This window comes from Arachis duranensis, chromosome 8, assembly GCF_000817695.3.
Source record: "Arachis duranensis cultivar V14167 chromosome 8, aradu.V14167.gnm2.J7QH, whole genome shotgun sequence".
NCBI lineage: Eukaryota > Viridiplantae > Streptophyta > Magnoliopsida > Fabales > Fabaceae > Arachis > Arachis duranensis.
This window is the reverse complement of record NC_029779.3, coordinates 24,934,102-24,959,068: the sequence shown is the minus strand read 5'-3', so window position 1 is coordinate 24,959,068 and position 24,967 is coordinate 24,934,102. Positions and strand designations below refer to the sequence as shown.

Here is a 24,967-nt window from a genome sequence, read left to right as displayed (position 1 = left end):
GCCAGAGATAGATCCCGAACTCATGTCGCATAAACTGTCAGTGTACTCCGGATCGCGACCTGTTCAACAAAGAAGACGAAAGCTCGGACTAGAGCGGGCCTAAGTGTGGAAGAACAAGTACAAGCCCTTCTAGAAGCTGACTTCATCAAAGAGGTTAAATATCTGGCGTGGCTGGAAAATGTGGTGCTGGTCAAAAAGTAAAACGACAAGTGGAGGATGTGCGTCGATTACACTGACTTGAACAAGGCGTGTCCTAAAGACCCATATCCACTACCAAACATTGATACCCTAGTAGACTCCAGCTCAGGGTATCAATACTTGTTGTTTATGGACGCGTACTCGGGATATAATCAAATTCTGATATATAAGTCAGATCAAGAAAAGACATCTTTCATCACGCCAAGAGCAAACTATTACTATGTGGTCATGCTTTTCGGCTAAAAAATGCATGAGCCACATATCAAAGGCTGATGAATAAGGTGTTTGCACCTCACCTTGGGAGTTTGATGGAAGTCTACGTAGATGACATGCTAGAAAAAAACCAGGAATGAGGTCGATCCTGACCGACCTCTCGCAAGTTTTCAGCACCATAAGGATGCATGGGATGAGGCTAAATCCTGCAAAATGCACCTTCGTGGTGGAGGCTGAAAATTTTTTAGGATTTATGTGTACACAAAGAGGGATTGAAGCCAACCCCGATAAGTATAAAGAAATCCTAGAAATGAAAAGTCCGACTTGCTTAAGGGAGGTCCAACAGTTGAATGGCCGACTTGCAGCTCTCTCCAGGTTCTTGGCAGGATCAGCGTTAAGATCCCTACCACTCTTCTCTCTACTAAGAAAAGGATGCCAGTTCGAATGGACTCCCGAATTCAAAGAAGCATTCCAGAAGTTCAAAAGGTTTTTAAGCCAACCTCCCATTCTAACCCGACCCAAAGTTAGGGAAGAACTCATCTTGTATTTGTCTGTAGCAGACAAAGCTGCAGCATCAGCTCTAATACAGGAAGACGAGGTCAGGCAGCATCCCGTATACTTCACCAGTAAAGTTCTACAAGGCCCTGAATTGAGGTATCAAAAACTTGAGAAGTTTGCATACGCCTTAATTGTAGCCTCTCGAAGGTTACGACCTTATTTTCAAGCTCGCATTATAAGAGTTCGAACAAACCATCCCATGAAGCAAATCCTCTAGAAGACGGATATTGCGGGCAGAATGGTTCAATGAGCAATAGAGCTATCTGAGTTCAACTTAAAATACGAAACTCGGACAGCAATTAAAGCTCAATGCCTCACTGACTTCGTGGCAGAATATGCAGGAGACTAAGAGGAAGCCTCTACTACATGGGAACTATATGTAGATGGATCCTCCAACAAAATCGGAAGTGGTGCAGGCAAAATATTAGTCAACCAAGAGGAAACACAAATAGAAGTCTCCCTTAGATTCGAATTTCTAGCCTCTAACAATCAGGCAGAATATGAAGTCTTGATTGCAGGGTTAAAACTGGCAGAAGAAGTCGGCGCAACCAGAGTAGTTGTGTTCAGCTACTACCAGGTGGTGATCTCCCAAATAAATGGAGAATATCAGGCTAAAGACCCCAATATGAAGAGGTACTTAGATAAAATCTTGGAGTATCTCAGACGTTTTGCAGAGACCGAGGTCAAACACATAACTCGGAATCCCAATAATAGAGCAGACGCCCTCTCCAAACTAGCAAGTACCAAGTCAGGGGGAGCAATAGAAGTCTGATCCAGGAAACTCTCCAAGAACCCTTTGTGGAAAAAGCAGAGGCCAAGCAAGACATCCTTAAAGTCTCCGGATTAGACCTCGGGTAGATGAACCCATTAATCGAGTACCTAAAATTCGACATCCTACCCAAAGAGAAAAAAGAGGCCAAGAAAATCTAGAGGGAAGCACAAAACTACACTTTGGTGAAAAATATGCTCTATAAAAGGGGGATATCAACACCATTATTAAAGTGCGTCCCGACCTCAAGGACAACAGAAGTCTTGGAAGAGGTCCACAATGGTATCTGCGGGAATCATCTCGGAGCAAGGTCATTAGCTAGAAAAGTTATCCAAGCAGGATTCTACTGGCCGACCTTGCAGAAAGATGCCATTGAGTTCGTGAAGAAATGCCAGCCATGCCAAATGCACTCAAACTTCCATGTCACTCCCCCCAAAGAGCTCATCAGTATAACTTTTCCATGACCTTTCGCGAAATGGGGATTGGACATGCTAGGACCCTTTCCCCAAGCACCTGGACAAGTAAAATACCTAATAGTGGGAGTAGACTACTTCACGAAGTAGATAGAAGCAGAACTATTAGACACCATCACGGCTCAAAGAAGTCAGAAGTTCCTCTACAAGAACATTATCACAAGGTATGAGGTACCTCACTCCATCACCACTGATAATGGCACTCAGTTCACCGACTCTACCTTCAGAAACCTAATAGCCAGCATGAAGATCAAGCATCAGTTCACCTCGGTAGAGCACCCACAAGCAAATGGGCAACCTGAAGCGGCTAACAAGGTCATACTGGGGGTTGAAGAAAAGGTTGCAAGACGCAAAGAGAGTCTTGGCTGAAGAGCTCCCTCAAGTATCATGGGCTTATCGGACTACACCTCAGTCTGCCACAGGAGAAACACCCTTCCGACTTGCTTATGGCATAGAAGCCATGATACCAATTGAAATTAACGAGCAAAATCCAAGGGTGAGCTTCTACGATGAGGATGGAAATATACAGGGACACAAAGAAGAACTCGAGCTACTCCCTAAAGTCCGAGAACAAGACCAGATAAGAGAAGCAGCCTTAAAACAAAGGATGACAAATAGATATAATAAGAAAGTCATTCGAAGAAGCTTCACTCCAGACGACTTGGTCTTGATTAGAAATGACATTGGAGTTAACAAGTCTGGGAAAGGAAAGCTTGCTACTAATTGGAAAGGGCCATACAAAATTAGTGAAGTCTTAGGAAAAGGCTACTACAAGGTGACCGACTTAAACGTCACCGAGCTACCTAGGTCGTGGCATGCTTGTAATATGAAAAGGTACTATAGTTAAAAGCGAACTCCATTTATTGATGTACTCTTTTCCCGACTTCAAGGTTTCTTCCCAAAGAAAGGGTTTTCCTGACGGGGTTTTTAACGAGGCATCAAAGTGGAGGCTAAGGGGAAACTATTTTTAATCCCTCGGTAGCAAAAGTACCTTTAAAAACAAATAAAGATCTTTTTCATCTCTTTGTAAATTCCATTAAGTTATTATTTCTACAAAACGCGCCGACTTAAGCTCAAAAAAACATGAAAATCCCATGAACTGACCTAGCAGGTCGTCATGAAAAAACAACGAGGAACAAGTCGGTGTAAAGAGGTTATGAAAGCAGATAATGATAAACTCAAAAAATTATCGACTCACAAGTCATAAAAGCCGAGAAGAATGAAAATGCATCACAAAAATAACCTAAGTTACAAACAATTCAAATAAAGAAAATTTGAATGAGTAAGGAATGTCAAAAAGAGATAAGAGAGAAAAGGCAGAAGCTGTGTCAAGTCTTTGAAAATTCAAAACATAGCTCGCCCAGATAAGGGGTTTTTCCAAAAGAAAAAGATCAAAAAGGTTTTACGAAAATCCTAACAGAATAAAAGTCAAAAGCATGCACACACCAAAGATATGCTAAACCCTTGTCCAAAAAAGGGTATTTCTAATTTTGTTTACGGCCAAAAAAGGCCAAGAAACGTGAGGAGGAAACAACCATCAACAAGCAAAACATAAAGTGTTTAAACCCCAAATAGCCAGAATCATTTAGAAGGAAGATCAGCATCACCACCAGAAAGAGGATCACCAACACTAGAAGAAGGATCAACAGGGAGAGAAGTCGGAGCAGCAACAGGGGAGGACGGAGCAGGCTGTTCTTGTCCTTGAGAAGGAATCCCAGAAGAACTCGGAAGATTCCCGTCTTGTCGCTCCTCAGGAGGAGGAGACTCCATTATCCTTTGCCCTTGAGTCTTCAGGTCGGAATCAGTCTCAGGTCGGGGAGGAGAGACAATGGCCCCATCCACTACAATCTTGTCGGGATCAAGGGGAGAAAGGTCCAGGTCAGGAGCAATGACCCCGATCTGCTCCTTGAAAACCCTCCAAGCCTCCTTCGCACCTTTAGCCACCGAGTCCTCCAGATGCTGGAAAGCCTCCCGACATCCTGCCAACTCCTTCTTTAAGTCAAGGTTCTCCCCAAAGAGCCTAATATAATTTTTCTCCGCCTTCTCCTTAAGGCCCTCCGCCATGGCACATTGGCCCATCAATTTCTTCTCCCTCTCCCAAAGTTGATCCATCTCCTCCTTCAACTCGGTGACCTCCCCCTTCAGCCTCTTCTCCTCCTCTTGATAAAGGAAGATCATCCCCTCAAGCTCTTCCACCTTTTAGGCAGAACCCAAAGAGCTAAGGGGAGTCTTCTCCAAAATATCAAGGAGCTTCATACATACCCCACCCGCACGAACACTCCCCTGAACTAAGCAATTAAGATGGTTTCGAACGGAAGCATCATCCATATTAATTCGAGTGTAAGGATAGATATGATTCCAAACAAACTTGGGGCCATCAAAATTAGCTTCCCCAGAAAAAGAAGAGCCAGACTTTGAAGTCTTGTGTTTCCTCTTCTCGGGTTTAGGAGAAGATCGGGGCGAAGGAGAAGGAAGAGAAGAAGCAGAAGAAGAAGATACCATAATGGGAAGAGAGGAGGTCCCCAAGTTATGAGGAGGAGGAGGAGGAGGAGGAGGAGGAAGAGTGCCAGCAGCCCTGGCAGCATCGACCTGCGCCCGAGACCTTTTTTTGGCATCTTGAACTTTCTGGTAAGAGGAGTTAGAAGCTTTCTTCACCATCTCTGAAAAAAAAGAAAAAAATAATTTGGTTTTAGTCTACAAGTCAAAAATCACAACTCAAAGATATTAAAGTCGGAAGCAACAAAATCAAGTCGGGAATTATCGAAAGTCAACAAATCTACCTATTTGGGTTCGAACAAATCTACCTATTTGGAAATCCAGTGACTGGCTAACAAGTTGGTAAATCTTCAGGAAATCCCAAGAATTGGGGTGAAGCTGAGTAGGAGCGACACGGCAGTGAGACAAAACAACTATTTCAAAATTAGAAAAAGGCAGAAAAACTCCCAGGCGGGTAAAAAGGTTTTCGTATATAAAAAAGAAATGAGGGCTAGCATCAGAAGCCCTCCTAAAGCAAACCCGGTCTTCTGGGCCCGGGGAAATCAACTCATACTTCGACTCATCATCATCAGAGCCGCAAATCCTATGGTGGGTACGAAGGTCAGTGATATAGTCTGTGTCTACTAAGGGGCTCTCCCCAAGAATTGTAACATCCACCCATAGCGATAAAGACTCAAGGAAAGACATCTTTTATAGTAGGTAAAAAGACAACAAAACTTACAAAGAAAAAATTGGAAGGATCAAAAATAGGTCTCTAAAAAGGCCTAAGTAAGTTCTTCAATAAAATAGAGTCACTAGGCCTACAATCTGGTTCACTACGAAGACGCTATAAAACGCTCCTCTAAACAAACATGCAAACAAAAGCATTCATTAATAAGAGAAAAGAGGAGAAAGAACTGACCTTTGCTTGCGAAGAAGGACAGGTGCGACAGCAACCAAGGCACTCAAAGAAGGAAAAAGTTTTCTTTCGAACAGAGGGTGTAGGCAAAAAGTTTTTTTTTTCAGAAAGAAAACAAAGAAAGAGAGAAAAAAGTATTTATAAACTCGTTAAGGGCACAACGGTAAATCGACGCGATCATTTAAGGAGCGCACCGTTACCAATGTAACTGCTACCCCACGTGTGAATACGAAAAACTTTAACAGACGCGACGTTTGATTAGACGTGACTGTTTGAATTTAAAAAAAAAACACGTCGGTTCTGAAAATCACGTCGGTTCCCACTTCACATCGGCTATAAGCCCGAGTTCAAATACTCGAATCCAAATCATTAATTAATGAGATCGGACTCGAGTAGTGGAACTGTTCATACCCTGACCTAACACTAAGGTCCAAGTTCAAATAAGATAAAAAGGCCTAATCCATAGATTGGCCTTCCCTCACAACCGACCTCCTTAGAAGAGGTCGGATTCGATGCAGGCTCCACTCCAAAGAAGTCAGGCTTGATAGATAGCTGGCAAATATCACTTATTTGAATAAGTAACTGCCCCTAAAATCTCTCAACCCACTTCCAGGAGCCATATCTCAACTTCCCTAAGATAAAGGGACGGTTATCCTCCTTAAAAGATGGAACTACTCCAACGATGGTTATTGGTTCACCACTATAAATACACTGACACCCCTCAGGTATTTCTAAGTTCAAATACTCTCTAAACCTGCTTAGACTCTTGCTAACTTAAGCATCGAAGTGTCTTTGCAGGTACCACCCCCCATTCCTTCACACACGCTAGTCGGACGGAGGCTCCCTGACGCAGACCTAGTCAGAGACTTCCTCCCTCAGCCAACCCCACGAGTCCAGTCCACTAATCTCCGATAACCCATCGTAACATTAGTATTTGCTGTTTTATTGTGTATGATATGGTAGGTAAACATAAAAAATAAATATAAAATGTGTGTCAATGTATATTTTATTTTTATTTTTTTATTTTTTTACTCCTATTAGCCTCCTCCTTTATTGGAGTCAAGAACTTGTTAATTTGTTATAACTAACTATAAAAATAGTAAGAAGCTATATAAAAATAAAATTACATGTGAAAAAATAAAACTAAAACTGAGATTTCATACTACACACAATTAAATACAAATTTCATAATAAAAATAGAGTGGTAAAATGATAAAAAGAAAATAACTAGAAGAAATATATGCAGTAAGTAGTTTGTTTTAAAAATTGTGATGTAGGGTCAATATTTTCAAGAGATCAATCATTACGTGAAAATGGTAGTGGAAGGACAGTGCTTTTAAGAAATGAAAACTTGCGTGAAAATGGTAGTGGAGGGCCAGTATTTCCAGTAAAAATAGAAAATATTTTCATAGAGCCAACAATAAAAATAGATTTTTTTATTTTAAAGTCAATTTTTTTAAGAAAGTGGTCGAATAACTTATTGAAAATCATTTCTACTTTTTAAAAAAATTGTGAATTAACTTTTCGAAAAGTTAAAAATTTCTTTTAAAATATTATGACTTTTCATAATTTAAAAATAAAAAAAAACATTTATTTTTTCCCAAATGTACTCTATATACAGCTACTTGCATTGCAAAATAAATGTCACTTTAAAGAATGTCTTTCTTTATTATGTGAGGGTGATGGCGATGGTGCCTCATTAATGATCTCTAATTTACTAAAATATATAGGTAATTAATTAATATTTAATAAAATTTAAATATTTTTTTATTTTTAAAAATAATTTAGATATCAAAATAAAAAACATCGTAGAATTTACTTTTTTAGTCTTAATATTTTGGATTTACATTTATAAAAATGCAATAATATATATATATATATCATTTTAAACAGATCTATTATTTATTCAAATATATTGCATATTTTTTCTAATTTTCAATAAAATAAAACAGGGTAATGTTTTACACTATTCAAGAATCACGTTATAACATTATACATGTGACATGTCTATCATTTTCAAGATAATTATTATCCATGGTTAAATTAAAGATTCAATTCAACTAGGTATTTTTTAAAAATAGTATAATATTCAGTCTTTTATTACAATAATTTTAAAAAAAATAAAATAAACACATTTAAATAGATATAATATCTTTTTAAAGTTGAATATACATCTAAAGTACAAATTAAATAAAACTAAAATTTAAAATTTTTCTTTCAGTTTTATTATTTTAATTATTAACATATTATCATTTAAATATACTTCCAAAAATATAAATTCAGTCACATTGAAGATTTTAATTCATTTGTGTAATTACTCGTCCGAGCCGCCATCTTCCTCGGTGTCGCCGCGTCATCTCCAGCACTGTTCTTCCGCTTCGCCGTTCCTCTGCAATGCCGTCGTCCGCCTCGCTCGTCCTTGACATCGCCTTCCTCCTTGTCGCTCAGTCCGTAGCCTTGCTTCGTCCTACTCCTCGTCGCGTTAGTCCTCATCAGCGTCGTTAATCCTTCTTCGGACCTCAGGTATTTTGGATGTGTTTAAGAGAAAGTGATTCATAGTTAATAGTATGTATCTGTTTAGTTATTCAATTACATTGATTTTGCATGTCATGTACAGCATCCTAATTTGCATTGGAGAATGATTTAGGCAAAAGAACAACTTAAAGAATCACAATTCTCAAATTATTAACACTGTTATATCTGTAATTACGGTCACTGCAAGAGTTTAAATTTTTTATTTACGATTTTGAATGTGTTTTAGAAATATTTTGTGTATCACTTCATAATTTTAGATGTGTTACAATTATTTTTTAATGTTTAAATTTAAATTTTAGATTTATGATTTTGGATGTGTTTTAAAAATATTTTCTATATAAGTTAATAATTTAAGATGTGTTACAATTGAAAAAGAAATTATGGCCCCTATAAAAAAGAAGTGAAAAATGAGATAGAGGAATAGAAAAAAAATCGTGTTACAGAAAAAAAAAAGAACGTAAAAGAAGGAAATAATAACTAACTATAAAATGGATATTGTTCATACCCTGACCCAATGATAAGGCTCAGGACCCAACGAAAGGCCCAATCCAAAGGATTGAGCCTCGCCCTATACCGACCTTCTCCCTACAAAGTCGGTTCTCACCACGACTTACCCCAAAGAAGTCGGGGATGAAGATTAGCTGGCCGATAAACACTCATTCAAATGAGTCACTGCCCCTAAAATCTCTCTACCCACTTCCATAAGCCATATCGTAACCTCCCTAAGATAAAGGGACGGTTATACACACTAAAAAGTGGAACTACTTCAACGGTGGTTATTGGTTCACCACTATAAATACACTGACATCCCTTAGGTATCTCTAAGTCCCAATACTCTCTAGACCTGCTTGCACCCTTGCTGACTTAAGCGTCGGAGTGTCTTTGCAGGTACCACCCCCATTCACTCGTACTCACAAGTCGGACGGAAGCCCAAGAAGCACGATTCTCTTCGGAGGTTTCTCTCCACTAACGATTGGGCCAACCTAATGAGTCAAGCCCATTACCTCTGGTTACCCAACGTAACATTGGCGCCGTTGCCGGGGAACTGAGAGATCAACCAGTAATGGCGGACAACTCACCAGAAGATGGACATACAGCATCTGATTCCGAGCAAGAAAATCCAGATACCAGAAACAATGACGCAGACCTGACCCTTCATCAAGGAACCAGTGACCAGCATAAAGAAGGCACCTCTGGGCTCAAAAACCCAAAGGCAAATTCCTCGAAAGGACGAGAGTCCGGAAAGAAAGGGCCACCCCATGCAACCGAGCTAATGGGGCTGGTCCACGGCCACCAAGGTTGTCTGGAGCAACAAGAACAAGAACTAGAATGACAACGAGAGGCAGAGCGAAACCTCAGGGAGGAAATAGAACGACGAAAAGAGTTGGAAGAAAAACTCACAAAGCTTGAATCCTCCCTTAAAGGCCAAAACTCCCGCGGCAACCGAGAAGAGTCGCCTTTGGGAGGAGAGGACCCGTTCAGCGAGGACATAATGAGGGCAAAGGTTCCAAGAAACTTCAAAAGCCCTGATATAAACCTCTATGATGGAACCACAGACCCAAAGCATCATTTAAGCAATTTCAAAAGTCGGATGTATCTGGCTGATGCTTCTGATGCAACACGTTGCAAGGCTTTTCTGACCACCCTGTCAAAAGTGGCGATAAAGTGGTTCGATAGCCTCCCCCCAAGGTCGATTACCAGCTTTGAGGACCTCTTAAGAAAATTTTTTATGCGATTCTCCATCCAGAAGGATAAAGTAAAACACGCACCGAGCCTCTTGGGAGTTAAATAGGAGGTCGGGGAACCTCTGCGTGATTACATGGAAAGGTTCAACAAAGCGTGTTTGGAAATTCAAGATCTGCCCACAGAGGCAGTTATCATGGGATTAGTAAATGGACTTAGGGAAGGACCCTTCTCACAGTCCATATTATAAAGGCACCCGACCTCTTTGAGTGATGTATAGGAGAGAGCGAAAAAGTACATCAACATGGAGGAAAATGCCAGACTGAGAGAGTCGAGTTGGCGACTTGGGCACCCTCCCTCGATAAAAGAGAGGGAGAGGGAGCCCAAGAAGAAAGAAGACCTCGGTCTCGACAGACCTAGGAAATATCACTCTTATACTCCTCTAAAGGTTTCTATAATGGACGTATACAGAGAAATTTGCAATACTGAAAGGCTGCCGCCTCCCAGGCCCATTAAAAATAAAAAAAGGAGGGAGTCGCAACGATTACTGCGAGTACCATAAAATATATGGTCACTCAACAAACGACTGTTACGACCTCAAAAATGTGATAGAAAAGCTGGCCAGAGAAGGCCAACTTGACATATATCTCATGAAAAGGTCGGACAATCCTGGGAAGAGAAAGCGAGATGACGCGGATAGAAGAGACCCACCACCGCAGACTCCGGAGAGACATATACATATGATCTCAGGTGGATTCGCGGGAGGGGGACTAACCAAGTCCTCTCGCAAGAGACACCTCAAGCGAGTCTACCAGGTCGGGAGCGAATTGCCCGACCTTCCCACCATCTCATTTACAAAGGAGGATGGGCAAGGAGTAATCCCTGGACACGACGATCCAGTGGTGATAACCATGATCCTAGCCAATGCCCATCTCCACAGAACTCTAGTAGATCAAGGAAGCTCGGCGGACATCCTTTTCCTGGACACGACGATCCAGTGGTGATAACCATGATCATAGCCAATGCCCATCTCCATAGAACTCTAGTAGATCAAGGAAGCTCGGCGGACATCCTTTTCAAACCCGCATTTGACAAGCTAGGGTTGGATGAGAGGGAGCTAAGAGCCTACCCCGACACCTTATACGGGTTAGGCGACACGCCACTAAAGCCACTGGGATTCTTACCCCTTTATACTACCTTTGGAAAGGGGGAAAAATCCAAAACTCTGAGTATAGACTTCATAGTCATTGACATGGGGTCAGCATATAATGCCCTAATTGGAAGAGCTACCCTAAATCGACTCGGAGCGGTGGTATCCACCCCCCATCTCTGCATGAAATTTCCGACAACAGCGGGATAGCAACGGTGCGGGGAGACCAGAAATTGGCAAGAAAGTGCTACAATGAAAGCCTGAACCTGAGGGGAAAAGGCAAAGAGGTTCACACCATAGAGCTCGGCGGTGCAAGGGCCAAAGAAGAGTTGCGACCACAGCCAGGAAGAAAAACTGAGGAAATACAGGTCGGCAAAGAGGAGGGGAAAAATACCAACATAGGAGCCAACCTAGGGGAAACCCTGAAGCAAGGGTTGACTAAGCTCCTAAGAGGCAATTCTGACTTCTTTGCCTGGAAAGCCCCCGACATGCCTGGGATAGATCCCGAGCTTATGTCCCATAAGCTCTCGGTGTATCCAGGATCCCGACCTGTACAACAGCGAAGGCGCAAGCTCGGCCCGGAACGAGCCCTAGTGGTGGAGGAGCAAGTACAGGCACTCCTAGAAGCTGGCTTCATCAGAGAAGTTAAATATCCAACATTGCTAGCAAATGTAGTGCTAGTTAAGAAGCAAAACGGCTAATGGAGGATGTGCGTCGACTACACCGGCTTAAATAAGGCGTGTCCCAAGGACCCTTATCCACTCCCAAGTATTGATACTCTAGTAAACTCTAGCTCGGGGTATCAATACTTGTCGTTCATGGATGCCTACTCGGGATATAATCAAATCCCTATGTATGAGCCAGACCAAGAGAAAACATCGTTCATCACGCCCCGACCAAATTTCTGCTACGTGGTCATGCCATTTGAATTAAAAAATGCAGGGGCCACATACCAAAGGCTGATGAACAAGGTGTTCGCCCCTCACCTCGGGAGCTTAATGGAAGTCTACGTAGACGACATGCTAGTAAAAACTAAGGAAGAAGCTGATCTCTTGACAGACCTCTCGCAAGTCTTCGACACCATAAGGTTACACGGGATGAAGCTAAATCCCACAAAGTGTACCTTCGCAGTGGAGGCCGGAAAATTCCTAGGGTTTATGCTGACACAAAGAGGGATTGAAGCAAATACCGATAAGTGTCAAGCTATACTGGAAATGAAGAGCCCCCGACTTGCTTAAGGGAGGTTCAACAACTAAATGGCCGACTTGCAGCCCTCTCCAGGTTCTTGGCAGGATCAGCATTAAAATCCCTTCCACTATTCTCTTTATTAAGAAAGGGATGCCAGTTTGAATGGACTCCAGAATGCGAAGGAGCGTTCCAGGAGTTCAAAAGGTTCTTGAGCCAACCTCCAATCCTAACTCGACCTCTTGTTGGGGAAGATCTCGTCCTATATCTGTCCGTAGTAGACAAAGCTGTCGCATCAGCCCTGATAAGGGAGGACGAGGTCGGACAACATCCAGTGTACTTCATCAGCAAAGTTCTACAAGGCCCCGAACTAAGGTACCACAAACTGGAGAAATTTGCTTACTCCTTAGTAATAGCCTCACGGAGGCTACGGCCTTACTTTCAAGCTCATACGATAAGAGTCCGAACGAACCAACCCATGAAGCAAATCCTCCAAAAGACGGATGTTGCAAGGAGAATGGTTCAATAGGCAATAGAGCTCTCCGAGTTCGACTTGAAGTATGAAACTCGGACATCAATCAAAGCCCAATGCCTCACCGACTTCATAGCAGAATACGGGGAGATCAAGAGGAAAAGCCAACTGCATGGGAACTCTATGTAGATGGATACTCAAACAAGACAAGAAGCCGTGCAGGCATAATACTGGCAGACGAAAGGGGAACCCAAATAGAGGTATCCCTCAAATTTGAATTCCCAGCTTCAAATAATTAGGCAGAATATGAAGCCCTGATTGCAGGATTGAAGCTGACAGAAGAAGTCGGTGCAACAAAAGTGATGATATACAATGACTCTCAAGTGGTGACCTCCCAGATAAATGGAGAGTATCAGGCTAAAGACCCGAACATGAAAAGATACTTGGAAAGAACTCTGGAGTACCTCAGGCACTTTGCGGAAACCGAGGTTAAGCACATAACCCGGGATCTCAATAGCAGAGCAGACGCCCTCTCCAAGTTAGCAAGTACCAAGCCAGGAGGGAATAATAGAAGCTTGATCCAGGAAACTCTCCAAGAACCCTCTGTGGTAAAAGTAGAGGACAAACGAGATGTCCTTGAAGTAACTGGGCTAAACCTCGGATGGATGAATCCCTTGGTCGAATACCTAAAATTCGACATCCTCCCCAAAGAGGAAAAAAAGATTAAGAAAATCTGGAGGGAAGCACAACATTACACTCTGGTGAAAAATATCCTTTATAAAAGAGGAATATCAACGCCATTGTTGAAGTGCGTACCGACCTCAAGGACCACTGAAGTACTAGAGGAGGTTCATAATGGGATCTGTGGAAACCATCTCGGAGCCAGGTCGCTAGCTAGGAAAGTAATCCGAGCTGGATTCTACTGGCCGACCTTGCAGAAAGATGCCACAGAATTTGTGAAAAAGTGCCAACTATGCCAAATGCATGCAAATTTCCACATGGCTCCCCCCGAGGAGCTCATTAGTATAACTTCTCCATGGTCCTTCGCAAAGTGGGCAATGGATTTGTTAGGTCCTTTTCCCCAGGCGCCAGGACAAGTCAAATACTTAATCGTGGGAATAGATTACTTCACAAAGTGGATAGAAGCTGAACCATTAGCCACCATCACAACCCAAAGAAGTCGGAGGTTCCTCTACAAAAATATCATCACAAGGTATGGAATACCTTATTCCATTACTACAGATAACAGAACCCAGTTCACCGACTCCACCTTTAGAAACCTAGTGGCCAGTATGAAGATCAAACACCAGTTCACCTCGGTGGAACATCCCCAAGCAAATCGACAAGCCGAGGCAACCAACAAAGTCATATTGGCAGGGCTAAAGAAAAGACTACAAGATGCAAAAGGAGCCTGGACAGAGGAGCTCCCCCAAGTGTTGTGGGCTTACCGGACGACACCACAATCTGCCACTAGAGAAATGCCCTTCCGACTTGTCTATGGTGTAGAAGCTATGATACCAGTGGAAATCAGTGAACAAAGCACAAGGGTGATCCTCCATGATGAAATCGGGAACATACAGGGGAACAAAGAGGAACTTGATTTACTCCCCGAAGTCCGAGAGCAAGCCCAGATAAGAGAAGCAGCATTGAAACAAAGGATGACTATCAGGTACAACATAAAAGTCATTCGAAGGAGTTTCGCCGCAGACGACTTGGTCTTAATCAGAAATGACATAGGAGTCAACAAGTCTGGGGAAGGAAAGCTCGCCGCTAATTGGAAGGGACCATACAAGATTAGGGAAGTCCTAGGAAAAGGCTATTATAAGGTGACCGACCTAAACGGCACCGAGTTACCAAGGTCGTGGCATGCTTGTAACATGAAAAGGTACTATAGTTAAATGCGAACTCTACTCCCTGATGTACTCTTTTCCCAACTTCACGATTTTTTCCCAAAAATCAAAGGATTTTTTCTGAAGAAGGGTTTTTAACGAGGCATCACGGTAGGGACTAAGGGGGAATAGATTATTAAAAACCCTTAGTAGCAGTAAGGTACCTTACAATATCTCTTATAAATTCCTCCTCGTCTATTTTTCTTTCTACGAAACGCGCTGACTTAAGCTCGACAAAGCGTGAAAATCCCATGAACCGACCTAGATGGTCGTCAGGATAAACGACGAGGTACAAGTCGGTGTAAAGAGGTTATAAAAGTTGATCGTGAGAAACTCGGAGACACTCCGACTCATAAGTCGAGATGAAAAATCGAGTAGGAGAAAAAACGCATCGCAAAAATAACCTAAGTCATAGGAACTCAATGAATCAAAAAATTGAGTATAAGGAATACCAAAAAGAGATCAAAAAATCTATTAAAAAGCCAAAGCTAAAGGTTGTCCTAAGCCCTTAAAACAAAAAGGCTCAAAAGGGACAGACAGCCTAGAAAAAGGTTTTCAAAAGATCAAAGGTGTTTTTCAAAAACGCCAAAATCAGAAAAGCATGCACACCAAAAGGTAACTAAAACCCTTATCCAAAAAAGGGTATTTTTTGTTAAACTTAAACCCTTATCCAAAAAGGGTATTTCTAAGTATTTTTTGTTTACGGCCTTAAGAGGCCAAGGAAAATGTCAACTAAGTCACCACTACAAACATAAAAAAAAAAGAGAGTTTGAAAAAGAGGGGACCCACAGGCCGGGCCCCCATATAGCCAACAATTTTTTTAGAGAACATCACCACCAAAGTCGGGAAGAGTAGTCGGAGCGCCATCAGGACCAGGGAAAGAAGTGTCCATAGGAGACGGAGAGGAGGTTCTGTGAGACCTTGAGGAACTCGGAGCATCCTTTGGACGAGGAGGGGACTCAATGATTCTCTGCCCTCGAGTCTTCAAATCTGACTCAGAGACAACCTCGGGAGCAGGAGGGGAAACTATGGCACCATCAATGACGACCTTGTCAGGATCCAAAGGAGAGAGATCCAGGTCGAGAGCAAGGACTCCGACCTGCTCCTTAAAAATCCTCCAGGCCTCCTCGGCTCCTTCAGCAACAGAGTCCTCCAACTCGGCGTAAGCATTCCAAGAATTCAACAAGTCCTTCCTCACCCCCACGAGGTCCTCGAACAAGCTCGAATAACTCTCCTGCGCCTTCTTCCTCAAGCCCTCCTCCATATTGCATTGGGCTTGTAACTTGCTCTCCTTCTCCCGAAGGCCATCCCTCTCCTCCTTCAACTTAGCAACCTCCTCCTTCAACTCCTCCTCATGTTTCTGATATATGAGAAGCATTTCCTCCAACTCTTCAACCCTCGAGGTTGAACCCAAAGAACTAAGAGGAGTCTTCTCAAAAATATCAAGAAATTTGGTGCACACCGCCGCTGCCCTGATATTCTCCTGAGCCAGAATAGTGAGGTGGTTCCGGATAGAAACATCATCCATACCTATACGGGTATGGGGATAGATGTATTTTCGGATAAATGCAGGAGCATCCACCTTAGCCTCACCTTCAAAAGAAGAGCTAGACTCTAAAGTCTTACGCTTCTTCTTCTCTGACTCAGGAGAAGGTCGGGAGGGGGAGGGGGCAGCTGAGAAGAAGCCGAGGAGGAAATGACGATGGGTTGAGAAGGAGTCTCCAAACTTCGGGAAGAAGGGGGAGGAGAAGGAAGAGGAGAGCTAGCTACCCTGGCGCCGCCAGCCCTGGCACGGGACCTCGCCTTGGCCTCCTGGACTCTCTGGTAAGATTCACTGGAATTCTTCTTCGCCATCTCTGTAAAAAAACAATTAGTAGCCAAAAAAGTCAGACAAGTCGACAAAAACAAGTCGCAAGTCAGAAACAAAGAAGAAAAATAAAAGCTACGTAGTTGTGTCTGGACAAAGGTCGGCGACCCTTAGAGAAATTTTTTGGTATCCAGATATGAGACCCTCCCCCACACTTCTGGGAGGAACCCCACAATGGCTGCCTCCACTTCATCTAGATCGTCCAAACCATATTTCTCACAGGGGGAGGACTCTAGCCAGTACAGAGGAAAGCGAAGGGAAGAACTCTCGTCTAAGAAGAAGGGGTGGTGACCCTCTACGCCTTGAACTTTGAAAAAATATTTTTTGAAGTCATGGAAGGATTCATCAAAAAGGGTGAAAACTCTCCGACCTTGTATAGCTCGGAAAGACACCCATTGTTGCTTGTTATTTTGCCCACTGAAGGGCTTGGTCATGTGGAAAAGATAAAAGAAAATCCTCAAGGAAGTCGGAAAGTCTAAAGCATGGCTGATAAACTGGTAGATTTTCAGAAAACCCCAAGAGTTGGGGTGAAGTTGGGTAGGAGCAACTCGGCAGTGACGTAAGACAGCCATTTCAAAATCAGAAAATGGAAGAAAAACACCCAAACGTGTAACCATGCTCTCATACATGTAGAAAAAATGAGAGACCACCTCAGTGTCCCTCCCAAAACAAACCCGGTCTTCCGGACCCGGGACCACCAATTCATACTTTGGCTCATCCTCCTTAGAAGTACAAATTCGGTGATGAGTGCGAAGGTTGGTGAAAAATTTGGTATCGACCAAAGGTTCCTCCCCTAAGATCGTGACATCGACCCATTGAGTAAGAACTTCTACAGAAGACATTCTTTCCTAAGGTATGATGAAAACCTACAAAGGGAAAAGAAAAAGAATCAAAAACGAGAGTTCCTAAGGGGGCATGGAATTAAACAGAAGCCTACAACGTCACCTTCTCTCCCTCTAAATAATAAAAGGCATGCAAACAAAAGCACTTAGTAAAAGAGAAGGGGAGAAAGAACGAACCTTTGTCCAGAAAAAGGTAGAGGAAGATGAAAGCCTTCAAACAAGAATTTCCCACGAACAGATGAGAAGCAAATTTGAAAAATCGCAGAAACGAAACAACGACAGAAAGGGAAAGTATTTATAAACACGTTAGAGGCATAATGGTAAAAACAGAAGTGGTCATTAATGAGTGCACTGTTACCAAGGTAATCAATCCCTATGCGAACCTCTAACGGACGCGACGTTTGATTAGACGTAACTGTGAAAATCAAAAGTCACGGAAAGTCACGTCGAATCACGTCGGTTCCCTCACAAGTCGGCTACGACCCCAAGTAAAATATTTGAACCCAAGTCTTAAAAGAAATTGGGCTCGAGTAGGGGCACTGTTCATACCCTGACCCAATGATAAGGCCCAAGACCCAACGAAAGGCCCAATCCAAAGAATTGAGCCTCACCCTATACCGACCTTCTCCCTACGAAGTCGGTTCTCACCACGACTTACCCCAAAGAAGTCGGGGACGAAGATTAGCTGGCCGATAAACACTCATTCAAATGAGTAACTGCCCCTAAAATCTCTCTATCTACTTCCAGAAGCCATATCGTAACCTCCCTAAGATAAAGGGACGGTTATACACCCTAAAAAGTGAAACTACTCCAACGGTGGTTATTAGTTCACCACTATAAATACACTGACATCCCTCAGGTATCTCTAAGTCCCAATACTCTCTAGACCTGCTTGCACCCTTGCTGACTTAAGCGTCGGAGTGTCTTTACAGGTACCATTCCCATTCAGTCGTACTCACAAGTCGGACGGAAGCCCAAGAAGCATGATTCTCTTCGAAGGTTTCTCTCCACTAACGATTGGGCCAACTTAACGAGTTAAGTCCATTACCTCCGATTACCCAACGTAACAGATATAAAGTTAGAAAAATTTTAGTTTTTAAAATTTAAATTTTTTTAATTATAAATGTGTATTAAAGATGGACTAAAATCTAAATTTTGTTGTACAAGTAAATTTTTCTTAAAGTTTTCATGGTAGAAAATTGGATATCATCACTCGCTCCTTATCATAAGAAAGCTAAGTAATCAAATACAAATATGGCTAATATCAGTTGTTGAAGTAATACATATTTAATTTACTGCAACTTTAACAATCTTAATTTTATCTTGTTCATATATAATACGATTGTGGTTGATCAATAAAAAGAAAAAGAATTTGACGAAAATTATGTTCGAAATATAAAAACCAACTCATGTCGATGATACTTAATTGAATTATTTATATCAGGAATGATCATAGAATCACTCCATGTGAGTATGGACATAACATGTAGTGATCCATGCATATCCACAAAATAAACTAACATCCTATTATTCCTATGTATTAAAACCTCATGTGATCATAATGTTCTATAAATGATATATGGAGGAGCAAAGCATGAGTTCTATTTTCTTTTTAAATAAAAATTAATGTGGGTTTGGCACCAGTCAAGAACTCATATTCAAGCCTAGAGGGATGGAAATAAAAAGTTTATAATAAGATATACATATATCAAGAACAGAAATAAAATATGAAAGAACCTAAAAAAAGGTAATACCTTAGCTTAGCTTAATTAATCTCATTGAATCACATGCAAATAACAAAAAAAAGTATTAGAAGTTGTAGATTTTGATAGATAACAAGAAAATTGAGCCAGTCTGCATACAAAATTTGGGTTTAAATTACAGACCCATAATAAAGTTAAATATCGGTGAATATATATAAGCATAGAATAGGATAATAGGATATTATATGAGCTGAGATATGATATATCATATCAGCATGCATGCATGATCATCGATCATCAATCAGTAGCAGACAAAACTCCTCCTATTTGGCCTTTACCTTAATCCACTTGTCACCATAATACCATAATTAAAAAGAAGAAAAAGACAATGAGAAAGATTACAAGAAAAATTAGAAAATTAATTAAAAGGTTAGGTAGCTAATAATAGGCTAGGGTGTGGTGTTTTGTGTTGCGTTGTGTTGTGTTGAGTCCCTCTCTTTTTCCCTCAAAGGCTTCCACTCATTCATTCATTCATTCCACATTGTGAAGACACCACCGCCGTTTGAACCGTGCATGGTGTCTGCTGCCGGCGACCAGCCGCCGTATCCCGCGGAAGGCATGTCATAATCAACCTTCACAAGAGCAAGCTCCTCCGCTGATCCCACTGCTGTGGCATTGCTCGATGAGGAGTTATTATTAGAACCCATTCCAATCCCAAGCATATTATTAGTGTTATGATGATGATGATGGTAACCTCCTCCTCCATTCCCATTGTTATGGTCCATGAATCCCTGAAGGTAGCTGCTGTAAAATTGAGCATTATTATTATTGTATGAAGATGAAGAAGAAGAAGTAGTTTGATGCTGTTGATGATGGAGTTGAAGCTGCGTTTGGAGATAAGAATTAGTATGATGAAACGAAGAAGAAGCAGGATCAGTGTTGTAATGTTGTGATATGTCATGGTTCTGTAACGTTAACAATGGTTGATGATGATGATGATCGAAGTGGTGCTGTGGCATTAAAGGATAAGCAGTTGCTTGCTGCAAAAATCTGGTGGCGGTTGTGGTTGATGAAGAAGATCCGTATGGAAAGGTGGATCCCAATGCTATGATGTCATCTCTATTAGTCTTTCTAGAAGATTCTAGAGCCTGAGCTTCCTTTAAGCGTTTTGCAGCACCTCCTCCAATGGGAAGTGTGTTGCTTTCAAGAATGGCTTTCACATCGTAGCGACTCATGTCGAAGTTTGTAACTGCGTTTAGACCTCTGAACTTTATGGCTGCAATGTCATAAGCTTCTGCAGCTTCTTCTTCGGTACTGAAAGTTCCCAAGTACAGATCTTTGTTTCCGGCCACTCTTCCTATCCTTGCTTGCCATCTTCCATGTTGGTGATGCCTTCATTATTATTAATTAACATTAACAGAATAAACTCGTACATTATTTATTCATACAAGTGATTTGACAGATTTATCAACAAACTGCATTGTACCTTGTGACTCCACGATACATTGATGCTCCCCTTGAGAATCCACTGCTCTTCCTTCTAATGGCTGCTACGAATTCCTGTCTTGTCATGTGCTTCATGTCTTCCAACTCTTTCTCGTAGTTACTCATCTGAATGTAGGGTTATTATTATATATAAACAACAACAACACTTAATAATCTTAATTGGAACAATTTATTTAAATCTTACGGGAAAGTTGGTAGTGGTGGAAGTTCCCCAGTACTTAAGTGCGGCTAAATCATAAGCCCTTGCTGCTTTCTCTTCTTTGTCGTATCCACCTACACTTCACTTTATCATTTCTCTATCTCCGGTAATGAAAAAGAGAGGGAATGAAAATTGAAAACACAAGCAACGAACACACTTACCCAAATACACTGATGATCCATGATGTAATTAAATTAAGCATGACAACATAAAAAAAAGGAAAGAGGTGTTAGCAAGAGACCTAGATATATAGAAGAGAAGCTAATTAATTAATTAATTTAATTACCTTGGCGACCTTTTCTTGATTGACCCTCCCTTCTACAACTATTATCCCATAGATGAGCTTCATACCTTCCAGTCCACCTATGTCTATATATAATATAATAAATAAGTAACTAATTAGAGGCTAGAAATTATTGTTTGAAAGAGATTATTGAATATTGATTATTATGTAGCACCTTGTTACACCACGATAAATAGAAGTTCTCTGACCAAAGGTATCCAAAGCTCTTCTCGGGGCAGCGGCTGAAGCTTCAACGATGGCAGTGGCACAAGTGTTGTCGGAAGTAGTGGAGTCCTTGTTGGCAGTAGCCATGGAGAGTGTGAGTGACTGATGAAGATTACTACTGTTATTGTTGTTACTCTCTTCTTGTTGTTGTTGGTAGTCATAGCTGCTATTATTAGAAAGAACTTGCAGAGGCAAAAGGGTAGTGTTTGCGTTGAACAAGTAATCCGAGTCATCATCCAAGCCTGCAAGATCTGACTCATTCTCAGACTTGTTACTCACACCAAGAAAATCTGCTACCTTCGGAACTTGACTACTGCTGCTGCTCTCATTGTTTATCAGATTCCAATCTGTATTTAGTGCACACAATCATCATGTTTATATATATCATCACCTCACATAAAACAAAACAAAACAAAACAAAACATAGTACCATGATTTTGAAAGGAGTTATCGATGTTGTCATTCACCAATGTTCCCAGAGGTGGTAGTGATGAATGAGTTGGAGAGAGTGGGAATGATAGCCAGTTGTTTGAATTCATTGTTCAAAGATCAGAATAGAAGAATAGTTATAGGGTTAGTGTAAGAAAATAAATAAAACTGGGTAGGGTTTAAAGGAGTATATATAGTGAAGTGATGAGGTTTGAAGTTTCAGGCTTTAATTGTAAGAGAGAAGAGAGAAGAGGAAGGGGTGGTGAAGAGAAAAGGGAAAACATTTAGTGAGCCACACAATATATATTTAAAGTCACCATGGATACATTGCATTACATACATGATCTCTTCCGTTTTCTCTTATTTACATTAAATTTGAATTATTAGAACTATTAATAAATGAATCAAATTGGATGTGACTGTTTTACCCCTTTTGTAGACTCATCCCTTTCCAACACAAGAATACAAACTTATAATCTCCCTATAATCATTATTAAATTATATTATCTACTCTACACGACACTAGCGAGTGTTATATTAGGAGCCTATATTTTTCATTTTCATTCTTCTAACCTACCATTCCATTTGCCAACCTAAGCGGTATTTGATTCTAAGAATGAGATAAAACAGAATAAAAAGGATAAAAATTTTAAAAATAAACACATAAACATTAATATTTTTATATTTTATTTAATAATAAATTAAAATAAATTATAAAAATTTAATTTATTTTTAATATCAAAGATTTAAAAAAATTTAATAAAAATAAAAAAATTATATCTTTTATTAGTATTTTAATTTTTATTATTTTTCAATATTTTTAAACACAATATATATATATATATTTTATTTATCAAATATAATTTTATATTTTTGTATTTTTATGTTATTATTTTAGTGTTTCATGCTTATAAATAAATTTAGTTTAATATTTGTCTTTAAAAAAATTAAATAATTAATATGTTTTATATTTATTTTGTAGGGTAAGAGGTGGGATAAGATTGGAAGTGAGAAACAAAGGTTGTGAAAGTGAAAAATAGACTTAAAATATAAATTTTAAATGAGGTTATTTAAAAAAATTATTAGTTTTTAATTTTTATTTTTAAAAAATTCAATTTCATGTGTCCTCACTTTTTAAAGATACTAATTTAATTTTAAACTATCACTATAATAATCGCATTTCTAATGCTCTAAAACAAGCGCTATCTTAAATTATCTTTTTGTGTGAGTGTTAAATCCTATCATTTCATTTTTACCTAAAAAATGGCTATAGTTACTCTTTACTATTGGAATACATACATTCAAAAATCGGTCAAAAACTTATCAAGTAATTAATAAAAAGATATAATATTAAATTGGTTTTTTATATTTGAATATAATTTTATTTTGGTCTTTAAAATTTAATTTAAAGTATCTTATTTGAATTTTAAAAAAAAATATTTAACTTCAATAGAAAATGGATTCTTTTCAGTTTTTTTAACACTTGACAAAATTCAGTGTGATCTCTCATCTTTGATTCTATAAGTGAGACCAAAAATAAATAAAAGAAAGAGAATAATGAATGGTTAGATTAAACACTGCACACTATCCAATTTTTTTTCACTGGAGAGGATCTACTCCCGCTTCAATATAGTTATATCGTAAGATCAAAATTAAATAATTAACGAAATATCTTACATAACAACAATACAAGAACAATATCGATAATTTAGAGAATAAATACAAACTCTTGAGTTACAAAATTAACCGTGAATGTATCAATACATTTATTTATATTATGTAATATGATATTTTGTTAATAATTTAACTTTAAGTATAGGGAGATTATGCCATTTGAACTATAATTTATTGGCAAAATTTAAGAAGTTGATTTTTTTATTAAAAATAGGAAGACTCAAATTTGTGACCTCTTAAATAAATATGGAGAGATTATGTTATTTGAGTTATATCTCATTGATAAAAAATGTTATTTACTTTTACATAATTTTTAGAAAAAAAAATAGAATGAAAATGATAAAATTTATTTTTAAGAATAAAAAAGAGAGAGCAAATAGTGAGTATGTAATTAGATATTTATTTGAAAATGAATGTAGAGTGGGTGTGTGTCTTCCCACTTGGTTTATTGGAACTCACGTCCTCGTTCTACGAAATAAATGACTCCCGAAAGCCCAGCATTCCCACACTCTGCAAATCATCTCTTACTATCAAAATCGACGACTCTACGTAAAGTTAATTAACACTAACAACCGACCTTCTCTCTCTACCAACACTTTTTTTTTTAATGAATAATATTAAACAACTCAAATAATGTGCAAATATATATAGAGATGAATTGAAGTAATGTATTAGGGTTAGTTGTATGTGAAGATCGTGAAATAATATTTACCCAATTTGTGGATCCCCGAGTCCTGCATGTGTTGAAGATGCATGGGTACGGACATGCAATTTTATATTACAAAAATCCGACATATTAAATATTAAAAGTACTCTAACTAAGAGTAAAAATTACTCCTTCTTCAAAATATATAACACAAAGCTAAGCTGTGTTCCATATTTCAAATTTTTAAAAAAAATTAAAATTGTTAATAATAATAATAATAATAAAATGTTAATAATTCGAATAATGAAGGATTTCGTTTGTTACGCCCAAGTAAAAATCTGTTGACCACCCACTCGGTTTTCGAACCGGTCAAAACCCCACTAAGCAAGAGATTAATTAATTAATTAAATACTTATTATTAGGGTGCGTGGTCAGGTTTTGATGTCCCACAAGCACACGTTAGAAGAAGGTTGTATTCTATTCTGATTTGATTTGGGTTCATTATTTCAAATAATCTAGGACAGATCTTGTGATGATATGATCAATTAACCATATCTATCTTCTAATGTATGAACAGTAATAGCATTAGCATATCTGCTTCTGATCCTGATCTAATAATCTGAATGAAAAATGATTGTAGAACATGGCATATTACTATATATTTTATTTTTATGGAATGTCTAATAATAAGTTTGCTTGCTATAGCTAGCTAAATTTTTTTATGTGGAATGTTCAAGTAGTAGACGTCTAGTGTGGGACAAGTTTCAACCTAGGCTTGGATCTCGTAACGCACGCAATTGGAGTAGCACATACAAATATCTCACCATTTTTTTTTATTTTGTTTTTGTAATAAATTTCTAATAATATGAGCTTTAAATATATTTTTTTTGTTTTAATTTATTCTATAAGCTCAGCATAGTAGACATAGTATCTATGAAGCATTGACAATTGGGTATTAGACGCTTTTTGGACACGACATTTATTGATACTCGTCTAACACGCGTGTTTGTTATATTTAACTGTGTTTTAATAAAAAATAAAAAATTTTTCTTCGAACATATTTGGGCACACTTA

At 39.5% G+C, this 24,967-nt stretch overlaps 1 protein-coding gene across 1 annotated transcript; it reads right to left on the bottom strand.

Annotated features, from left to right (window-relative positions):
- Positions 1 to 19,115: 19,115 nt before the first annotated feature.
- LOC107461531 (AP2-like ethylene-responsive transcription factor PLT1) lies at positions 19,116 to 21,798 on the bottom strand. The gene is made up of 7 exons (XM_016080053.3): positions 21,575 to 21,798; positions 21,095 to 21,491; positions 20,923 to 21,005; positions 20,798 to 20,806; positions 20,622 to 20,710; positions 20,418 to 20,542; positions 19,116 to 20,323 (listed from the first exon to the last, which is right to left on the bottom strand). The coding sequence occupies exons 1-7, from the start codon at positions 21,681 to 21,683 to the stop codon at positions 19,459 to 19,461; spliced, it is 1,677 nt and encodes a 558-aa protein (XP_015935539.1). The 5' UTR covers positions 21,684 to 21,798; the 3' UTR covers positions 19,116 to 19,458.
- Positions 21,799 to 24,967: the final 3,169 nt, after the last annotated feature.

What these genes read in the sequence shown, in the direction of transcription:
- LOC107461531 (XM_016080053.3), bottom strand. Translation starts at nt 21,683, where the DNA reads ATGAATTCAAACAACTGGCTATCATTCCCACTCTCTCCAACTCATTCA. An exon ending in CCACCACTACCAACTTTCCC is followed by an intron (nt 20,543 to 20,621) that starts GTAAGATTTAAA and finishes CCCTACATTCAG; the next exon opens with ATGAGTAACTACGAGAAAGA. An exon ending in ATGTATCGTGGAGTCACAAG is followed by an intron (nt 20,324 to 20,417) that starts GTACAATGCAGT and finishes ATAATAATGAAG; the next exon opens with GCATCACCAACATGGAAGAT.